Raw genomic sequence first — 21,784 nt, 5'->3', positions numbered from 1 at the left:
AGCGAAGTTTCATCAATTTTTAGTACAAAATGTTAGGAAATATTATAAAGAACAAAATAGAAAATTATTACAAGTATTGAATTCATATATTTAGAGTATTAAATCCAAAGACAAAAAAGAAGGCTTCAAAAGGATAAATGTCCGGGCACCCGACCCCCATCCTACCAACTGCACACTAGCTATGGTGGATATCTTTATGAAGGATAGGAGTCAGTCATATACATGTATGCTTGGGCTATTATACTCCCACAAAATATGTCATCAGGATAGAGGCCAGGCGGGTGTTTCATAAAGCTGTTCGTAAGATACAAATGACTTTATGCACATGCAATTGGAGATCCTTTCTTGTGCTTAGTGATAAATATCCCTATGTAATTGAAGTAGGACCTAAGAACATATTCAAGTCGTGCGTAAAGTTGGTGTAACTTTACGCCAACAGCTTTATGAAACACCCACCAGGGTGCTGTTTCATATAGCTGTTCGTAAGTTAAGAGCGACTTTAAGAATGACTGGTGATCTTTTTTTATGCGCTAAACCATCGCCAATTCAATATACCATTTACCACAAGAAAGGATCACCAGTCGTACTCCAAGTCGCTCTTAACTTACGGACATCACCCACCAGGGCCAACATACTTACAGAAAATGAAAATAATCCCAGAAATCCTTCAACCAGCCCTCAACTCATACCCATCTCACAAAGCATAAAATCCACAATAAAATCTGCACAGCATGCAGCAATCATGGCAATGGCAGACAATATCTCACAAGGCCCTTCGGTAGCAGCACTTGCACTTGTGCTGAAGTCAAGTCAACTCACTGCCGTTTGCAGTGGGACTGCTGAAGTGTAGGAGGCGGAGGAGTGATGACTGGGTTTTCAATCTGGTCATCAACTCTGAGCCTAGGATCATCACATATAGTCTCTTATTTCAGACCTCTCTGACTGTAGTCTACGTTCCACTCTTCTTCAGAAAGGGGGTGATCCTTCCATGTTACATGTAGTACAGTACAGCGAGCTGGTTTGGAGATTGCCAATTGGTCAACGGTCCACTGACTTTGTCTATTTCATCCTACATGTACATGGTTTAATCTACATAACACTTCCCTGGTTTAATCCTACTGTGTCTAAAACCTGTTTATCTACTGTACTTTAATATTGAGTGGCCCGTAGCCGCCCGTATTCTGAACTCAGGTTTAAATTAAACCCTAGTATAAAGTTGTGGTTTAACTATGGGGAGTCAATTGGAGCACAAATCCCCAACAGTACACATTCAATCTACATGTATTAACTCATATGACACCCAAATTGTTCAAAATTGTCGGGAATGATAACTGAAGTATTTTTCTTCATTATGAAAGCAAAAGGAAACAAAAGACTAAACATAAAGGGATATAATAATAATATAGGTTATTTATATTGCGCACATATCCAACTTGTTAGGTGCTCAAGGCGCTCCTATATTACCCGGCTAAGATAGGCGTTCATAGCGCACACAGCTTTTTAAGGAATTACTTCCTACCGGTACCCATTTACCTCACCTGGGTTGAGTGCAGCACAGTGTGGATCAGTTTCTTGCTGAAGGAAATTACGCCATGGTTACAATATAAACAGATTTTTTGAACTTTTGGCTCCCCATAATCTTAGCACAGAGTTAGACTGTGATCTAAATTAAACCTGACTTCAGAATACGGGCCATTTTGTCGAATTTCCACTCAAGTTAAAGGACCCATTTGACCTAATATCCATTTGGTCACATCGACTTACGCGGTACAGCGCAGTAATGTGTCAACTTCATTCCGAGCAATACTGTACATTCTATTCCATTTTTTTTAAAGGGGGGGGGGGGGGGAGTAGATGAACTGTTTTATTAACCAAATCTTCATTTGGCATAAGGCTATATGAGAATGAGGCTAACAATGGTAAATGGACCTGGACCAAGTTAACCAAACAGCAAATCGCCCATCACAAAGAGACCAATTGTGAAATTTATATAGCCTAGGTCTTTGGTTTTAACATAGGCCTAACCTAACCCCCCCCCAAAAAATATATATATATATATTATTAAGACCCCTGCTACACCGGATTTCCTAAGTAGTCTTGGGGTACCCGGAGACCAGTCTCGGGAGGCTTCTATTCCAGTGTAAACGCAAGAACCTACCCGAGACCCCTTCTGAGCTAACTTATATCGGACCACCTCGCGATGTGTTTCGAGACCAGTCTCGGGGCGCCCCATGACTGCTTTGGATTCAGTGTAATAAAATGCAAACCTGCACGAGACTGGTCCGAGACAGGTTTGCTTGATGTGCTATCATGGACCAATTATCCAAACAAACACAGCGTGCACTTGGCGCCCTGGCAAACCTTTTTTGACAGCTTTCTCAGGGCGCCCCGAGGACCCCCCCCCCCCCCGCAAAATTGAGAATTCATGGCATCCTTTTCTGTTATTTATATTTATGGGAGGAGAAAGATACATATCCATCTAAATGAGTCTGACTTCTTAGACTATAAATTAAAAACAAAATGCACTGAGACAAAGACAGAGAGAGAGGGAAAAAAGGAGAGATAAAGAGTGATAGAAAGGCATAGGCAAAGACAGAGTGTGCGTGACAGAGAGATAGATGAGACCTTTCGTTTTCTTTGACGTGCCATGTGGACGTACGAGATTAAGGAATTTTGGGAGCACTGCGCATGCGCGAAGTAATCTGTGACGAGCCTTCTCGTCCACTGACCAAATCTGTGACTCGTATTTGAGGGTTTTGACGTTCGGTGTCATAGTGCTCGAACGAGCGCTAGTTCGTACATGATGACGTCATCCCAGCTTGGCAAAAATGAATGAAGCTGCATCAACACTCGAGTTTCGTTGATTCAGCAGGGCTGGTAAACTGCAAATTACTGCTTGTTACCAGCTTTTCCATTACATTTAGCGTGTCCTGTTTTCAGACACTACATATATCCGATAGGTAACTGATGTTTTATTTCCAAACAACCGTGTTTTTCGGCTTTTTGCGCAAGAGTGCAAATGTTGCACCCACAGTCGCCCCACTGGTTCGTAGCGTGATGCTACGCCTGATTCTCCGGCCAAGCATCGGCCCACGGCCCGCTCGCTATCACGCTGGTATATGCTGTGGCGTGGTACGGGTACGTCGACTTAAATCGAAACTGTTTTCATCAATGTACGAACGTGATACTGAACGAGCGGTGTCACCACTTCCGGTGAACTAGGAATACGTTGCAGTCGCAGACAATCGAAATCTCTCTAGTGACAGCGGGTGGATAAGATGAAATTCAACACCAGTTTTTGGAATAGGATACTCCTCCACTGTTGAGGTAAAGGGGGCGTGGCTTGACCTTATTTTTCACCTGGCAAGGACCACCCATATATTGAGGAGAGGGGCGTTTGACTACCATACAACAGTACCCCCCCCCTTGGCCAGAAAAATAGGATAATTTTGGGAAAATATGATACATATATATATATACATATTTCAAATAGATATAAATGTAGAATTTCATTGCCATTTTTATCATTTTCATACATATCAATACTAATACACATGTAGTCATGATTTTTGATAACTCACCATTCATGTTGGTTTGTTTTCCTGTGTGATTCCAAGTAGAATATTGGTGATATTGAAACTATTCGTTGTCATCACAAGCATACAAACATCATAATACATATATTTCCATCTGTTGTTTATCATGCATCCAATGACTAGACATGTTTACTGCAAGTATCTGGAAAAGAAATATAACACATGGAGAAGCAAATTATTGCAAAGAGGTTGGATATGACATTAGAGTTTACTAGGAATTCTAATTTTTTTTTTCTTTCTAATCTTGTGACATCAAATGCAAACAGCTGCCCTGTATGTCAATATGAATTCCCATGAATAATAGTAAACAATGACTAAAGTTGTTTTTTTTCCTAAAAAATGAATGTATAGAATTGTGTCTCACAATATAATGAATGTACAGGTAAAATTGTCCCCAATTTTTTTTCTGAGAAAGTCACATTTCAATGAAACATTTACCGGTGAGCTGTTTTGCAATCTTTTCTTGACCTGTCTCATTATTCTGTGTTTAAAACTCACTTGACATCAGGGTTAAAGGGATGGTCCGGGCTGAAAATATTTAGATCTAAATAGAGTAGAATTCACAAAGCAAAATGATGAAAATTTCATTAGAATTGGATAATAAATAACAAAGTTATTGAATTTTAAAGTTTATCAATGTTTTGTGAAAACAGTTATATGCACATTGTCATGAATAATCATTAGGTGGGCTGATGTCATATCCCCACTTTCCTTTTTCTTATGTTATTACATGAAATCATAATTGTTTCATTTTTTAATACATGTTTAAAGGAAAATGCTAGTTTTGGTAACGATATCAAAATTAGTTCGTACAGAATCCAATGACATGACCACCAAAGTGTCTGTTTGTATAAATAAAGCATATGTGCCAAAGGATTTTGGAAGAAATTGCGTAATTGCTGAGAAATCAGCAAGTAAGCACAGGATTCGGGTAGAGCGTCAGGCCCGACATTTAAAGCAATAATTATACACTGTCTCACGTGCGCTTATCTGTGTTGGGGTTCTTCAGTCTGAACATTATTCAGCGTAGATTTCAAGATTTCACAAAGTTCGGTTTATGTAACTGTACCAGATCTAGATCCTCGATGATATACTATTAAAGGGGAAGTTCACCCTGACAAAAAGTTTATTGTAAAAATAGCAGAAAAAATCATAAAAAGTATTGTTGAAGGTTTGAAAAAAATCATCAAATGATTAAAAAGTTATTAGAATTTCAATTATTTGATTTGTGACGTCATATGCGAGCAGCATTCCTACATAGCGAATGGTAAAAAGTTAATGAAATGTTATTTTCTCCGAAAATTGAAAATGGTTTTCACTGCACCTTTTATATATCAATAGACAAATCATTTCACACCCGATCATGAATAGAAAACAAAATTCAGTCATCAGGAACCATACAAAATTTGAAATTCATGCATTTTATATTACATAACACATGGGGCAGCTGCTCGTTTATGACGTCACAAATCAAATACTTTGAACTCTAGTAACTTTCTTACTCTTTAACGGATTTTCCTCAAACCTTCACCAATATTTTGTACTATTTTTTCTGCTATTTTTACAAAAAAGTTTTCTTCAGGGTGAACTTCCCCTTTAAGCCTAGATTTACAGACTTTCTCACGAAATCAGTGTTTACTGCAACTACTGGAATTTTTCTTTAAATGACGTGTCTCCATTATTATGATGAAATAAGTTGGAGCAATAAAAAACTAATGCACTTCCCTCAGTTGTCAATCCAGTTGTTTTAGTTCTTGGTAAAAAAATTTTGAATACACCTAATTTCATATAATGGAATACCCAAGAACAGTGGGGATATGACATCATCAGCCTACCTAATGAATATTCATGAAGACATGACTAGAACTGTTTTAGCAGAATAATGCCAATCTTTAAAATTCAATAACTTCATTATTTGTCATCCGATTTTGATGAAATTTTCAGCATTTTGCTTTGTGAAATTTACTCTATTTATTTAGATATAAATATTTCCAGTCTGGACCATCCCTTTAACTTTCCCTTAATCTTTACAAAAAGTCAGAATTGAGGCACTGTGCTCTAACTATCTCAACAAAAGAAATATTCTCAAAACTGAAATAAACCAACCATTTGTAGACTTGAAGTGAAATGCTATTCTAAAACTTGATAAAATAAAAGAAAATCCTTGAACTTTTGAATAGGTTTCCTCATAATAAAGGATTGATAAACTGGTTTTAGCAGTAGTACCTTATTCCTTCTTTAATATACAATTTTGGGTGACTCATCAACTATTGTATGATTACAGTATGTTAACAAAGAGAATTAATTTCTCTTCAATGATAGCCCATAAAAGGCTTTACTATATGGACTACATGTATCCAGCTCATTGCATTTGTAGTTTTGTACTGTTCAAACATAAAAAATACTACAAACAATCAAAGGATTATATGTCAATTTACAAAAACAGGAATACCATGTTTTTGGAGCACAGACAAAAAGATTTTGAGGTGACAAGAAACTATTAATAAACAAAGTCTTGAAAAAATGTGTTCCTCAAGAGGGGGCGGCAGTATCAGTATACAATTACGAGCTATAAGAAAACATCCTGTTTCTACAAACATTCAAACAAAACATGTTTAGAATTGACTACAAGCACGATGATCATGATTTATTAATAGGCATTTCATAAACTCTGCACTGCTTATCACGATAACTTTGAAATATTCAGGAAGCAAAAGAGGAATTGAAGGAATAAATAATGGAATTTGTACAACTTAGCAAAATTTATTATCACAATCCCATAGAACAAGGTTACAGACAACAGACACATGTACAACCTACTTTACTAATGACATTTAAAAAAAACCAGTAAATCTGAACAAACAAAAGAATCTTCAAAGATTAATGACAAGCCTCCTCTGCTTTATAACTTTATTTCCTTTTTTTATAGCTTAGTCTGAATGGTTCTAGTTAAGTTGCTAGAATTTAAATTCATTCCCTGATTTAATGTACCAGTACTGAAGTGAATATTATGTTTATGACTGTACTTTGTTTGAATGACAGTCCTGTAAATATTTTACTTTGTAATGTTTGTTTGTAATTTTTGTGAGGAAAATAAATTCATAAATGAATAAATCTAAAATCTAAATCCAATTCAACTGATGGATACAAACATTGCATACATGTACATGTATTGCTATGGCCCAAATCTTTTTTGTTTATAAAATAATAGCTGCATATTGTATCAACTAATGAAACCATATATAGTACGAGATAATGTATGTACTGTACATAATAAGTGATAAATTTAGTCAACCACAAACCGCAAAAACTTGACAAAACAAATACAAATCTACAAACTGGCAATGAACTGGCACAAACCAAACATTAAAGATGGGCTACTGTCATCGCTTAAAGGGGAAGCTCACCTTTAATAAAAGTACATGTATGTTGTAAAATTATATAATGAAATACATTGGTGGAGGTTTAAGGGAAACCCATCAAAGATAAAGCAAGTTATTAAAATTTTGACTTTTTTATTTGTGACATCATATACAAGCAGCTGCCCCATATATTATGTGATATAAATGCATAAATTTCAATTTTGATTCATGATGATTTATTCACCTTTTAGGGGCCAGTGTGAAATAATTTGTCTGTTGATAAGCTGAAGTTACAATAATTTCTCATTTTCTGAGAAAATTACTTACATTTCACTGATTTTTTTTTCTACTACACGATATGATGGTGAAGCTGCTCAGATATGGCCACGTACATTCATGAGTGGATACCATGCGCGACCAAAAAAACATGTAAAAAGGATGTCTTTTTCAAGATAGGGCACGTTAAGTGCGTAATGTGATAAAGGTGTCAAAAACACTAAAATATTGAAAAAAGGGTATCTATTTCACTCGGAAAAATACAAGTGTTTAGGGTCAAATATGCGGGGATGATAAATCAAAATCAAAATGTTTTGTAAAACACTACGTGTTTAGAGTCCAATTTGCACGAGGTGTGGAAGGTGGGGGTGGGGCCGTACTAAACCAAAATAATGGTGTCTAAAGTATAACTGACGGACGTGTGACAAAACAATAAAATATCTCTGTACTTGTTTAGGGGTTCATTTCAGGGAATACTTGCTAAGAGTATCGTTTTGGTTCCAATACTTTTTTCAGAATATGGAAAATACATTGCTGTACTTGTTTAGGGGCTCAGTTCTGAGAATACTTGCCAATAGTATAGTTTCCAATACTGACCTTGTTAAGGGTAGGGTTTCACACACCAATACTTGTTAAGGGGTGCATTTTCAGAATATGGAAAATGCGTGTTTAGGGTGCTTTTCAAGACCCTGTGGTCGTGCATGGTATCCACCCATCAATGGAAGTGCCCCCCCCCCCCCGGGTGAGCCCCATGAAACAAAGTTTATTGAATATTGTATCAACCGATATTTATAACATGGCAGAACTTGAGCACTTTAAATATACTTTCTGGTAGGGTTTACTTACTTTTGAGCACCACTCTACATATGTGCAGTGTATTGGTTAAGAAAATATGCTAATGGCAGATTTTGTCAATAAATTGATAAAGCAACATCCTGAATTAGAGCTAAGTCTGTTTCCCTACTGAATTACTGATATAATCATCCTCCCATTGTTCAGCACAAAATGGTTGCGATTACCATCCCAGTTATAAATAAACTCATTTCCAGGCTACAAATTGACTTGAAAATAAAATGAAAACCAATTTAAAAAAAAAGGCAGATCTAACAATCATCTTCATATTTTGACAAATGACATGTTTCAATTTCATTTCAAAGTACCAGGCCTGTATTAAAGACTGGTTACACATTACATGCAAAACAAAAGCCAAACTGACAGAATAGGCTATTGGATTAATGCGAATAAAAGACAGTAATATACATGTACATGTATGATCAATGTTCATCAGGCTTGGCTGATAAACAAGGACAAGAAAAATACTTGTGTGTTGTTGTAACTTGTTATTAATGTTGCTTCAACAAGCTTGTGCACCAAATGATGCACAGATAATTAAATTTGAACAGATGAACAAAAATCAAGACAGAAACACTGAAAATTTCATCAAAATCGGATAAGGAAATAAGGAATAAAATAGTTATGACATTCAAGATTTGTATTATTCCAGTGAACAGTTCTATGCATGTCTTCATGAATATTCAATTAGCAATTAAACTGATGTTGCCATATCCCCACTTGTTCTTTTTTTTTTCTATTACATAAAATTATGTCAAATTCAAATTCCAATCCTTCAAGAACTAAAGCAATTGGTTTGACAATCAATTTAAAGCATTAGATATTTATTGCTGCAACTTCTGGCATACATGTATTTATACACAAATGTATAAAACAATATGATATCATGTAGGAAAAGGAAAGTGGGGATGTGACAACAACAGACCACCTAATAATTGTTCATGACATATGCATATAACTGTTTTCACAAACTATTGCCAAACTTGAAAATTAAAAAACTTTTGTTATTTGTTCTTAGATTTTGATGAAATTTTTTGGCATTTAATTTGCTTGTTGAATTTTACTTTATTTATTCAGATGTTATTTTCAACCCAGAATACCCATGTAACGATGTCTGGCATTTTTGCAAGGGCAGAAATCTCTCCCCAATGGTAGGGGGACAAGGGACTGGAAAAGTTTGACAAGCAAAAAAAAAGCAAAAGAACCCCAAAGTTTATCACCCCAAATGTAAGGTTGTTTTGACCGAAAGAAATTTTACGAGCAAAAAAAAATGATTATCACCCAAAAAGAAAGGTCATCTCGTCAAAAATACATGTTTATTTCAATTTTGAATGATGTATTTCTTTCCACCATGAAACACCAAAGATAGTAGGGGAGATATTTGATAGGCCCCCCCCCCTACTATTTTGAGTAGGGGACACATCCCCCCCTGTGATTCCTGCCCATGCATATGTGTAAAATCGCACATTATCCTATTACATTAATCAATATATTAGGCCTATATACCTTTCATGAAACAGTAAGCATCACTTTTTTGCCACTAGCAATGCCATGGGAGTTTAATCAATAAAGAGACAAAATGATTTCCATTTCAGATCAACAAAAAGATAGTATAAAACAGTGCAGAGCATCCATTCACAAATCTCTTACCATACCAGCCATAATAGTATACATTACAATATAAAAATGATTAACCCGAAAGAGAAATAGCTATAAATAGATGGCATTGGCTAAATACAGAAGAGGCCTACAGTCAAAACTACTTACTTTTAATTGTGAAAAGGTCTGGTACAGCCACGATTTGCCACTTTGGCATCCATTTCTAGTTTTGTAGCTTTACTCACTGCACAGGATTCATGTTTAATTGTCCTAAAAATAAAACTCTACCACTTCCGTAATAGCTAAGAATTTCGAGAAAATGCACATTTCGTCTGCCAACTAAAACTGCACGCAATGAATGTATTTATCATCACTGTATCTGCACAAAGTGCAGCGCAGTAGCACAATCAAAGTACAGAACTTACTCATCGCAAGCTTCAATGCACATCAAAATTAGTTTCACAATACTTCGAACTCTTTTCAATGGGACTTGCGTGGCGTTATTGTAGTCCACGAGCACTTCGCTCCGACAAAAAAAAAACACGCCCTATTGTAGCCACTGTGATTATTTTACCATTTATGGTATCAAAAACCAACAATGTACTTGGTTCGAAGTTCTTTCGAAGGGAGGCTTCGAACTCATATAAAGTTGATCTTTGGAATCGAGCTTTTGCGAGATAATTAGGTGTTCGTAGACTCCAACCAGGTTAATCACTAAATTAAGAGTGATCACAGCGATGAATTCCTGTTAATAAGATCAAACAAATACCTGTTGGTAAAGTCTAATTTTCTGCGGACAGGGAAATCCCCTCCCACTTCCAGCTTAAAGCACGGTCTTGAGAAGAGCAGGAGAGAAACCCAGTGATAAACATCCGGGAGCGGGTTGGGCTCAATTTTAAGGTAATTGATCAATTACATAATTAATTACATTTTTAAGTAATTGTATTTGAAAAAAAAGTAATTGACTTCAATTAATCTACTGTCAATTACTTTTAATTACATTCAATTACTTACTTTACAATAAACTTACTTTATGATTTGATTTCATGACCCTTTTCATGTCAACTGCTTCAGCATCAGAGAGAGTAACAGGCAGAATCCGTGCTCTTTAACGTAACCCTTCATATTGTCAGTTTCTCTGTAAATTATGTTGAAACAAGTTGTAGTACAGAATAAAGCTTGGTTTCAGTTATGACTTTTCTAGAAAGTAATTGTAATTGACAAAATTAATTAGTAATTGTAATTGAAAAAAAATAATTGAAAAGTAATTATAATTAAACATTTCTTTAATTACGTAATTGTAATTGAATGAAGTAGTTGAGCCCAAGTTCCGGGAGAGCACTTAACACTATCATTATCATACATGATGGTTACATAACACCATTAGGTCTTTTCGGTGAAACATTTCAGTGCCTCCAGAGATAAAACACAAATTTCCCGATACTGAATCTAAAATTTCCTGAAATTCATTTCATTTTCAAATTAGATTTTTAAAAACAAAATTCGGACATTATCAAATCAAGTCTAAACTTGGTCCAAGTGACCAAAATCAAGGAATTTAACCTTTTTTTTGGTTGAATGCACTTTTTAAAATAGCATCAAAAGATATTTCTTGAGCTACGTACACTGTTAAAGAATATTAGAAATTTTACAAAGAAAAATCGTTAATTTACAGGATGTTTACCTTTTAAAGGTCAAGTCCACCTCAGAAAAATGTTGATTTGAATCAATAGAGAAAAATGAGACAAGCACAATACTGAAAATTTCATCAAAATCAAACGTAAAATAAGAAAGTTATGACATTTCAAAGTCTCGCTTATTTTTAACAAAATTATGAACAAGCCAATTACATCCAAATGAGAGAGTCGATGATGTCACTCGCTCACTATTTCTTTTGTTTTTTATCGTTTGAATTATAAACTATTTCAATTTTTACTAATTTTACGATAAGGACCCCCTTGCCCGAAGCACAAAATGTTAAAATAATAGAATGCCACGTCGTGTTCAGGAGGAATGAAACTTCATTTCACATGACAATGACCAGAAAATAAAAATATTTCATATAATAAAATACAAAAGAAATAGTGAATGAGGGATGTCACAGTTACTCATTTGCATACCGACCGAGGTGTGCATACTGTTTTGTGAAATGAAGCGAAATTTTAAAATGCCACCCATAACTTTCTTATTTTTTGATGAAATTTTCAGTGTAATGCTTGTTGAATATTTCTCTTTTTATTCAAATCAAGTTTTTGTTGGGGTGGACTTGTCCTTTAAAAACAGACGACTCAATGATTTAACAAACCAAACGTATTTATGCAGTGATGTAACGTAGAATTACAAGTTATAATGTAAAACAAAGCAAAATAATTTGTAAAATTACCAACGAACTATATCGTGTTTTTACGTTGATTGCAGTGCATCCATAGTGTTCGTATTTGTAAATTATCGGCGTTGTGGCGTTACGACATGCGCCTGTAATCCAAGCTGTGGGGAAGTTATAAATTGATGCAGCAGAGGCTCGAGGTTCGAGCTCTGGTCACGTCTTTCGGATGGTGACGTTAAAGGTCGGTCCCAGACGTAAATAATCATATCTGATTGATACACGTCTGACAAAACTCAAATACACACACACACATTATCGGCGATTTTCATGTAAATTGAATATTAAATGGTGGGTTTTTTTAACAGTTTATTATCCATTTTTTTGTGTGCATTTTTACAGCCCATCGTAATTTAACAGTTCATTTTGTTGTGAGTATTGAATGCTGTTTTTTTTATTTATTTTTAATTTTTTTACAGTTTTACTTTTAACAGTGTACTTGTATGAGGCAAACAAGTCTGTAAACATTTCATGAATTACTGTAGTTGCAATATTCTGATTTCCTGGAATTTCCTGGATTCTTTCATTTTCCGAAAATTACCTGAAAATTCCGGATTTCCTGAAATTCGGGAAATTTTTCTTCAAATTGGAAACACTGCATCATTTAGTCAGGGTGGTGGGTGGGGCCGGGGGGGGGGTGTCCAGATGAAATGGTGGTACATTATCTTTGAACTATTGGGCATATTTGCACCTCGATCGTCCCACATCCCCAGGCTCGCCCCCAAATCCCCTCCTCATTCTAACTAATGTAATATACCCGAGTTTTTTTAAACATTAATTTTAGGAGAGTGTATAACATCGTTCAAATTTTAATGTGAAGATTTATCACTAAAAAATATCGGGAAAAATTTTTTTTACCACCACGAGGGTAATTGGTGTCCAACCAATTTTGACCGGCATTGTTTTACCCAATGTGGGAAGCACATTGTCCAGTAAGGTTAAAAAAAATAAGCAGCAATTACTTTAGAATGGGCAAAATTTTCATGGATAAAATAAAAATGCCCAATGTTGGTTGGACACAATGATTACCCTCGTGAAGCACTTTTACTCAATTTTTTAAAGAGTTATATAGGGTAGTCCGATCTGAAAATAAATAGATCTAAAAGAATAGAGTAAAATTCACCGTGGAAAATGCTGAAAATAAAGTTATTGAATTTTGAAGTTTATAGGCAACATTGGGGGAAAAATGGTTATTATGAACATTGTCATGAATATCCAATAGGTGGTGTGGTGATTTCAGGGCCACACTTTTCATTTCTTTATGATTCTATTGGAGTGTTGCAAGAAATTTACGATCAATTGCAAGTCGAAGTTTAGTCCCACAATTAATCATAAGTCTTATGATTAATTGCAAATTTACAATTGATCGCTGGTCTCTATCGTCTATCATCAAATGTAAATTGATTTGTTTTTGTTAAGATGTATCTCTCTTGTAAATTTGTGACTTAAATTTGCAATTAATTATAAATATTTTTTGCAACGACCCCTTATAATGGACCTTATGTTATTTCTAAATTTGTTTAATTTACGATTTATTAAAGTAATGACAATCATAGGCCTATAAAAAAACATAATCATAAAGTAATTCAAAAGCACATTACTGTATAACCTACACTGTTAGAAAATTTATCCCTAGAATAAAAAAAAGTTCCTGCAGCAGAGTCTCGAAAACATTTGTAATCTTACAGGAAATTTGTATTTGGTGTATGGAACCTTACACATTTCCTTTAATAAAACACCATCCCCCTTTTAAACAGACCTGTTCTGTTAAATTGCAGAAAAATTCCTGTTTTATCATTTACAGAATGATTCTGTTATCAGAGTTATATTGCTTTCTGCAAAATCTTTTTTTCTGTAAAATCAGGGTTTTTCGAAAGTGAGTTATACAACTAGCTTGATTTGAATAGCTATATTAATGGCCTAACCATTACGTTAATCTCTGGTCATATATGCCCTCTGGTCATATATGGTCTAGATTGTCCTACTTTGCTTTTAATTACATACGATTAAGATTACTGTAAATTTTTCCCAAGGGACTTACCATTACAAGCTTTGCTTTTTAAGAAGTCCCTCATTTTTTATTTTCATCAAAATGTGTTTGGAAAAAAAAGAATTATATATATATATATACTCCGACTATTTCCTACGAATTTGTTCATAAATTATTGAAGTATTCTTATTACACTTATTATGTTATGTACATTTAAACATACGTATATATATTTTTGTTATGTTTATTATCAGAAAATGGAAATGAAATAAACCAAAATGAAACTGAAATGCCAATCACTGAAATCATGTCTTTTCATGAATCCCATCGTACTTGCCTCTTTTCAAAATTGTGATATTTTAGACAAAAAAAATCAGATTTCCACTGAATTTTGACTCGGAAATTGTTCAACTCGCAGCTGCTGTTACTTTCATTTCGAGCCGAATATACTGCGGAATCCGGTTCACTTATACTCCAAATAAAGTTTACATTTACACGCGTGACGCCATTCCTAGAAGTCAAAGTTACTCCTCAGACCAAGAAGACTGTTACGATTTCATTATGCCCCGAAACAGCGCGGCCATTTATTCTTGATTGTAATAGGATTGTTTCAATCCATAGGGGGAGGGGGGGGGGATTGGATTATATAATATATATATATATATATATATATATATGTGTGTGTGTGTGTGTGCTTTATAGGCTTGTGTGTGTGTGTGTAAAGCTTTACATGTACAACAGCTTTTTGGCAACTCTTTTTTATTTAAATATTGTAAAGAAATGGATGAAGAGAACAATGGTAGGCGTAGGCTTAAATCAAGGTTCCCCAGAGCTATCTACCCTTCGGAAAAATTGGTGATGCCGAAAAAATGTCTCTGCCGGGAATCGAACCCGGGCCCCCAGCTTTGAACGCCGGTGCCTTATATATATATATATATATATATATATATATATATATATATACACATATACATACATATAATTTCGAGTCATGATATTTTGTCATTGTCGCTTTCAATAGGGAGTTTTTGCAAGCACTATACGCATGCTTGCAGACGCTTTCTGGAACGTAGAGAATCTATTGTCAAAGGCCCTTCATGACAAAGAGGTCTTTGTCGAAAATCGCATCAAAACAGCAGTGTCGTCCTGGTGGGTGTTTCATAAAGCTGTTCGTAAGTTAAGAGCGACTTTAAGAACGACTGGTGATCTCTTCATGCGGTGAGCGTAAGAAAGGATCACCAGTCGTTCTTAAAGTCGCTCTTAACTTACGAACACCTTTATGAAACGGCACCCTGGGCTCTGGACAAACGACATAACTGCAATTTTTCGTCGGCTCCGAATTTTAGGACGATCTGCTGTCCCGGTGCACCAAGTTTTCGACAAAGACCTCTAAGCTGTTCATTGTGATTTGACAGACATTTTTGATAGATTTACTACTTTGCAGAAACCGCCCCCTTGCGATTACAAAAACTTGCTATTGTCACAACAACCAAAGACGGTGATCCAATTAAAGCACTTTGTCGAGTGTTTCTTGTAATTGCTTTTATCAATCCTCCAATTTCAGAGCTCCTTACAGGCAAATTAAATCCTGTGTGTAGTTAATGAGACCGGTACTCATAACATTTTCAATTATGAAACGAAGTCGAGAGAGCAAAATGTAATTGAATTGTATACAACTACCCCATGGTAGAATCACTCATACTATTTGTCAAGGAATTAACCGTGCTTTTTTCTGACTATTGATATAAGTGCCGAAATAAAGAGTATGGAATTGATGAGTTTTTCTATCTAACAGATTCACTCCCAGCCTTTGGCGGCACGTTGGAGCGTATAAGTACAAGGGAGAGTGCACTAACAGTTTGCAACAGAAAAAAAAAATACCGGCAAGAAAAATAATAATTATAATAATCGCCACTTTGTGTATATATAGCGCTTTTCCCAGAATGGCTCAAAGCGCTTTACAGCATATTATTATTAACTAGCACATCAATGATGTAGAGCTCATCCGGCATCTCGCAACAAAATTTAACACAATTTTAATTCCAGCCCAGTTGACACTGTAGAGTGAATTATATTGGTGACATAAATTGAGGATATAGAATTGAAATTGATGAAGAAATGACATAAAAGCATTTTTTGTGATCTATAAATAAATTTGATATGAATTAAGTATTAATAATTATCGAGTCAAAGTTTCTTAACTCTGTGTAGAACCTTGGTGAACTTAATGTAGCTCTCAGACAAAGTCATGTCAGATGGAACAAAAATAATCAAAATAAATAAATAAGCCATTTTTGTGGGTTTTGAAAATATATGAATGAATTATAATATATTAGCATATTTAATGAGTTTCAAAATTTTATGTTGAAATTTTATATCACCACCTCCAGCCATCATATACAGCAAACAAAATTGAAATTGATCAACAAATGAAGAAGATTTTTTTGTGAATTATGTATAAATCTTGCATAAATTTGAATAAATAATTTTTCAGACAAAATTTTGTGTACAAGTTTGGTGAACCTCATAAAGTTCTACAAGATACAAGAAAAAAAATCGAAATCGGTCAACAAATAAAGAAGAAGAAACATTTTATGTTAATTTTTTAAAATATGCACAAATTAATTTCGCATAAATTAGCATAAAAATTGTTCTGGTCAAAATTTCGAAATTCTGTATAGAAGTTTGGTGAACCTCTACCAGATGGAAGCAAACAATTCAAAATCGGCCAACAAATAAAGAAGAAGAAGTATTTTTTGTGAATTTTGAAAAATGCCCATAAATTAGCATAATTAATGAATTTCAAACTTCTATGTAGAAATTTTGAATCCCCCACCTAGCGCTACATATAAAGCAAACAAAATTGAAATCGGCGAAGTAGTAGCATTTTGAAATTGTGGACGGACGACAGACGACGGACGCCACGCCACGGCATAAGCTCATCTTGCCCATCTTGGCCGGATGAGCTATAAAAATGGTGAGGAAAGTGGAAAGCGAAAGAGAGAGGGAGAGAGAGGGAGAGAGGGGGGGGGGGGGTGTAGGGTGAGAAATGAGGGGAATTATAGAAAGAGGAAGAGGGAAGGGTGTATGGTACACATTCGACATGTTCAAATTCATTCAAACATAACATTCTCCACTTGACAAAAATAAACGAAAATCAATTACAAAGCGAAACATATTATAATTATGAGAGTCGAGTATTATGACAGTATGACAAGGGGCCCGTTGCCTAAAACTTTTTACCTGAGAAAACTCAGGTTGTTTTTACCGGAGTTTTTTTCCTGTGTTAAAGTCCTTAAAGTCAATGGCAGAAATCAGACTAACCTTATTTTTCAGTTTTTACCAAAGTTTTCTCAGGTAAAAAGTTTTATGCAACAGGCCCAAGGAAGATCGCAATTTTTACTTGTCTCAAGGCATGTATATATTCATCAAGCACATTATACTCCAATTGTTTAGGTTGAAGTAGTGATTGTTTAGTCTCAAATAACAAAGAAAATCTGAAATAACAAAGAAATTAGTTATATTACAAGATTAATATAGTGATTAAATTCAATATCGGCATAAGGAGACAACAAGGGAGAGGAGAATACATAATAGAAATTTTGTCTGTTTCGGCATCTAAAAAATTGAAGGATTAGTAATGGTTAAATGCAATAAAAGATAAAATCATAGATTTTAAAAGAAAACGGAGAACTGCTCTAAAAATGAAAGAGAATGCGAAATTTATTTTTCTCACACAATTGACACTGACGAGGAGTGTTACGTTTCTTTTTAAAAATTTGAGAATCGGAAGCTCCGATTTATATATACATACATACATACATGTACACACACATACATACATACATGCATACATACATACATACATATATATATATATTATATGTATATATTGTGTGTGTATTAGATGCATTAATGATAAGAATGCTTTAAAGGTCAATTAAGTCCATCCTAATAGTCACCATGGCAATGGTTATTTTGACCAATCTTTTATAGAGTGTACTCTGAAAAGAAAGAGTCAAAAGTTAATATCCAATGTGCTAGTGAATAGCCTACATTGTCTAACCAACAAAAATAATTGTCAAAATCAACCAGTTTATAGTTAGAATCACATTTCTGTGGTTATAATTTACCGGAATGGTTGATATTTGACATTTTTATCGGTCGGACCATGGACCTACTGCTAGGTCCATGGTCAGTGATGGTCGGACACAATACTCAACAGCAGAATGCTCACTTTTAACCATGTTGACCAGTCCTTTTTGAGGGTATATAGAAAGCAAACATTTTGATCATGTAACCCAACTTGATACAAAACCTATTTGTAAGCTTTACTCTACCTTTCTCAAAAGAGTGAATATACTATTGGCGTCAAATGTAACCCCCCAAAAAAAAAATCAAGAAGAAGAAGAAAAAGTAGCAATTAAAAAAATCCATTACGGCAAAGAAACACATAATTAGAATTTACAAAACATATTTTTTTCGCAGAAATACGGCTCCTTATTGATGTCTTTGCATTAATATGTTTTCGTTCTTGAAATCAATTTCTTTTGTATTTTCCGACAAGATGATGGAAAGAGGAAAATAATGGTCATCAATCTGTCAAGCATCCTTAATCATTCCTGAATATTTTCTCAAGACCTTCGGTGGATTAACTTTGTTTCAATATTCTTTTCTTCCCTGAATATTTGATTTTCTTCATCGAATAACTTTCCCATTTTCACCGGTGATAAGAATTTGATATAAGCAAGGTTTTACATTATTCTTACAAAGAGACAAAATGCTTTATAACGGAAATACAGAGTGCTTTTAGTCATTTGCCTACCGAAGGCGGAGAGGAATCATTGCGTGTGATTCATAATAAGTTTGTGATGCAGTATGGGGAGGTCTGTACTTGGACTGGCAAGTTGTGTCTTATGGGTAATTTCAGTGGGTAAGCTATAAATTTGTTTTTTCTTTCGAAACTTTTTCGTATAATATCAAATTTCCTTTTCTCAATTTTTGTGTGGATCTTTTCGGGCTTATTGTCCCAAGCCCTCATTTATACGTCAGTGTGTCTTAGTTTGTATATGTATATGTATATGTATATACATATATATATATATATATATATATATATAGAAGGCCTATAGCATACTAAAGATGGGGTTGACCCACACCTGCATGGGTCCTGTTATGATAACAAATGCACGATTTCTACAAGAATCAGCCAATTAAATTCAAGGATTTCAGTAGCTTTTAACTGCGATCGCAAATTTATCATTATAACAAGTGTAATGAAACGGAATCCTGATGTCATTGGGGAGTTTTCGCAAGTAATTCACAGGCTCTTTCTGGAACGTAGAGAATCTATTGTCAAAAGCCCTTCATGAAAAAAACAGCCTTTGTCGAAAATCGGTGATTCAAAGCTGCAGCAGTTTCGTCCGTGGGCCTGTTGCATATAACTTTATACCTGAGAAAACTCTGGTAAAAAAACTGAAAACTAAGCTTAGTCTGATTTCTGCAAATGACTTTAACACAGGGCAAAAACAACCCGAGTTTTCTCAGGTAAAAAGTTTTATGCAACGGGCCCGTGACTCTGGAAAAAACTACATTATTTTCAAGTTTTCATCAGCTCCAAATCTTAGGACGATCAGCTGTCCTGATTCACCAATTTTCGACAAAGACCTCTCAGCTATATTCATTGTGGTTTGACGGGTATTTTCAATTCATTTACTATGTTATAGAATCCGTCCTCGATGCAACTGCAAAAACTCGCTAATTCCGAGTTGAAATGACTTCCTCAGATATTGCTGTTCACATTTTTTTTAAATCCGTGTTTTATAGGACTCGTCAAGGGCGAATGCGATGATTTCCACGCCGGTTTCCACGACTACTTCTCAACCTTGGTGTCACCCGACTATCCGGACCCCTACCCACCGGCCACCCGACGACAATGGCATCTTGAAATTCCAGAAGGTGTTCAGGTAATAATAAATGGTTTTCAGTGATATGACCACATTGATGACGCAATCTTTCCCCTTTTTGAATCTGGTCAATATCGGCTTACAAAATCAAGACAGCTAAGACATTTTCAATTTTCACCTATTTTCATTAAAAAAAAAACCGGTGATGGGCACATCTTGTGAATAAGGGAGCCGATCGTAATATAAAACAGTGTATCGTTCGTGTTTTGTTATTTGAAATAACTAATATTTCAATTTTCTACCAAATATGATAAAAAAAACACCCTAGTTTGTTTTATCATGACATTGACATAGTCATCATTTCTTAGTTTACACATTTTAAATAACATAAATGAAATAATGAATGTATATGACATCGTCAGCTCTTTTATTCGCATTAGGCTATAGGACGCAGATAATTTTATAATTATGACTCTTTTGTGGAACTATGTGAAATTTACAATTGTCATGATTTTAATATCTTACATCTGATTTCGACCTGTTCGATGAAATTCCAAGTGATATTCACTTTTACATTGTTTTCTATACAATCAAACCTGATGTATTATTGGCCACCTGTGTATAGCGGCCACCTGTTTATAGTGGACACTTTAAATTTCCCCGCAGGAAATTTATGTGTTTTAGGCTCTATCTATATCGGCCACCTGTCTATATAATGCTGCCAGTGGCCACTTATTTTGCGTCACTTGGTCAATATCCCACCCTCTATAGTGGCCACTAAATATCAGCTTCAACGAAACTTATGGCTCTGACAGTATTATATATAGTTGAATTGCTATTTCTTGCGCATGAAGCCGCAGCTAAACATGAAACTTACTCTTAAAATAATGATCATATACAACCAGCCCAAGTATTTGATATTTTGAAATAGATACATGTATGCAATATCATATTTAAATAATACTTAACTCATTAAAAATGCATATCAGTATAATCAGTACATTGTACAGTATATACAGTTTATGGTAAATTCAAAATGGTTGCCAACCTGTCTATAGTGGCCACTTTTGTCGTTTCTCTTCGGAAGCTACTATACACAGTTTTGACTGTATTTACTTAACTCAACTTATTGTTGGGGGTTGGGGTGGACTTGACCTTTGAAAATAGGTCTATTTGGTCGAGTAAAGTCAACATAACAGGAGATGCGATTTACACCCATCTATCCACATGTTAGAATAATTTCCCTTTCATCCCTAAAAGGCCCTAATTCGCATAAACGCTCTGGAGATCGAAAGAACGTGGGACTACTTGAGGCTGGAACACACCCACCAGACTGCACACGGCACCAATATTACTCGCTTCCCATTGGTCAGCGGTAATGTGACGTCAATGTTACTCCCGCAGGGAAACGTGATGTTAGACTTTTGCAGTGACGAGTTTGAGAATTTCGAGGGCTTCTCTTTTGATGTGCGCACGCGTGAGAGGAATGGCAAGTGTATAATACTTTAAAAACCAATCAGAATTATTCTCAGTTGTTCTTTTTGCCCTTTCCTTTTGCCCCCCTCTCTCTCTCTCTGACGTATCAGTTATAGAGGAGTTTTAGGGGGCTGTTTTTTGTGTTGACATTACATTCTTTGTTCGATAATTGTATTGTATTTTTCTTTCACCATTTGTAGAAAAAAGTCATTTGATGTTTAACCGATTCAACCCCAAAATAATTAAAAATTTGTCAGCTATCTTTTTTTTCTCCAAGTTTCCCCCTCATCTTATTTTATTCACTCATCTTCCTCCTCTTATTTCCATTTCCTTTTCTTTTCTCT

General features: G+C 35.0%; 2 protein-coding genes across 3 annotated transcripts in view; one reads left to right on the top strand and one right to left on the bottom strand.

The window, feature by feature from the left end:
• LOC121417005 (protein piccolo-like) overlaps window positions 1–10,345 on the bottom strand; it is a 42,163-nt gene extending 31,818 nt beyond the window's left edge. The window contains exons 1-2 of one of the 2 annotated variants that reach the window (XM_041610553.1): window positions 10,111–10,345; window positions 3,582–3,738 (exon numbers count right to left, since the gene is read on the bottom strand). In XM_041610553.1, the coding sequence (XP_041466487.1) occupies window positions 3,582–3,588 (7 nt within the window). In that variant the 5' untranslated portion in view covers window positions 3,589–3,738; window positions 10,111–10,345. The other variant, XM_041610546.1, reaches the window with a different exon arrangement.
• An 8,559-nt stretch (window positions 10,346–18,904) lies between these two features.
• Window positions 18,905–21,647, top strand: LOC121406476. Its single transcript, XM_041597487.1, has 3 exons — window positions 18,905–18,991; window positions 19,885–20,024; window positions 21,225–21,647. The coding sequence occupies exons 1-3, from the start codon at window positions 18,937–18,939 to the stop codon at window positions 21,471–21,473; spliced, it is 444 nt and encodes a 147-aa protein (XP_041453421.1). The 5' UTR covers window positions 18,905–18,936; the 3' UTR covers window positions 21,474–21,647.
• The last annotated feature ends 137 nt before the right edge of the window (window positions 21,648–21,784 follow it).

The sequence above is a fragment of the Lytechinus variegatus genome, chromosome 1 (genome assembly GCF_018143015.1).
Source record: "Lytechinus variegatus isolate NC3 chromosome 1, Lvar_3.0, whole genome shotgun sequence".
NCBI classification, from domain to species: Eukaryota; Metazoa; Echinodermata; class Echinoidea; order Temnopleuroida; family Toxopneustidae; genus Lytechinus; species Lytechinus variegatus.
The sequence above is the reverse complement of the archived record's forward strand: the minus strand, read 5'-3'. Positions and strand labels throughout refer to the sequence as shown.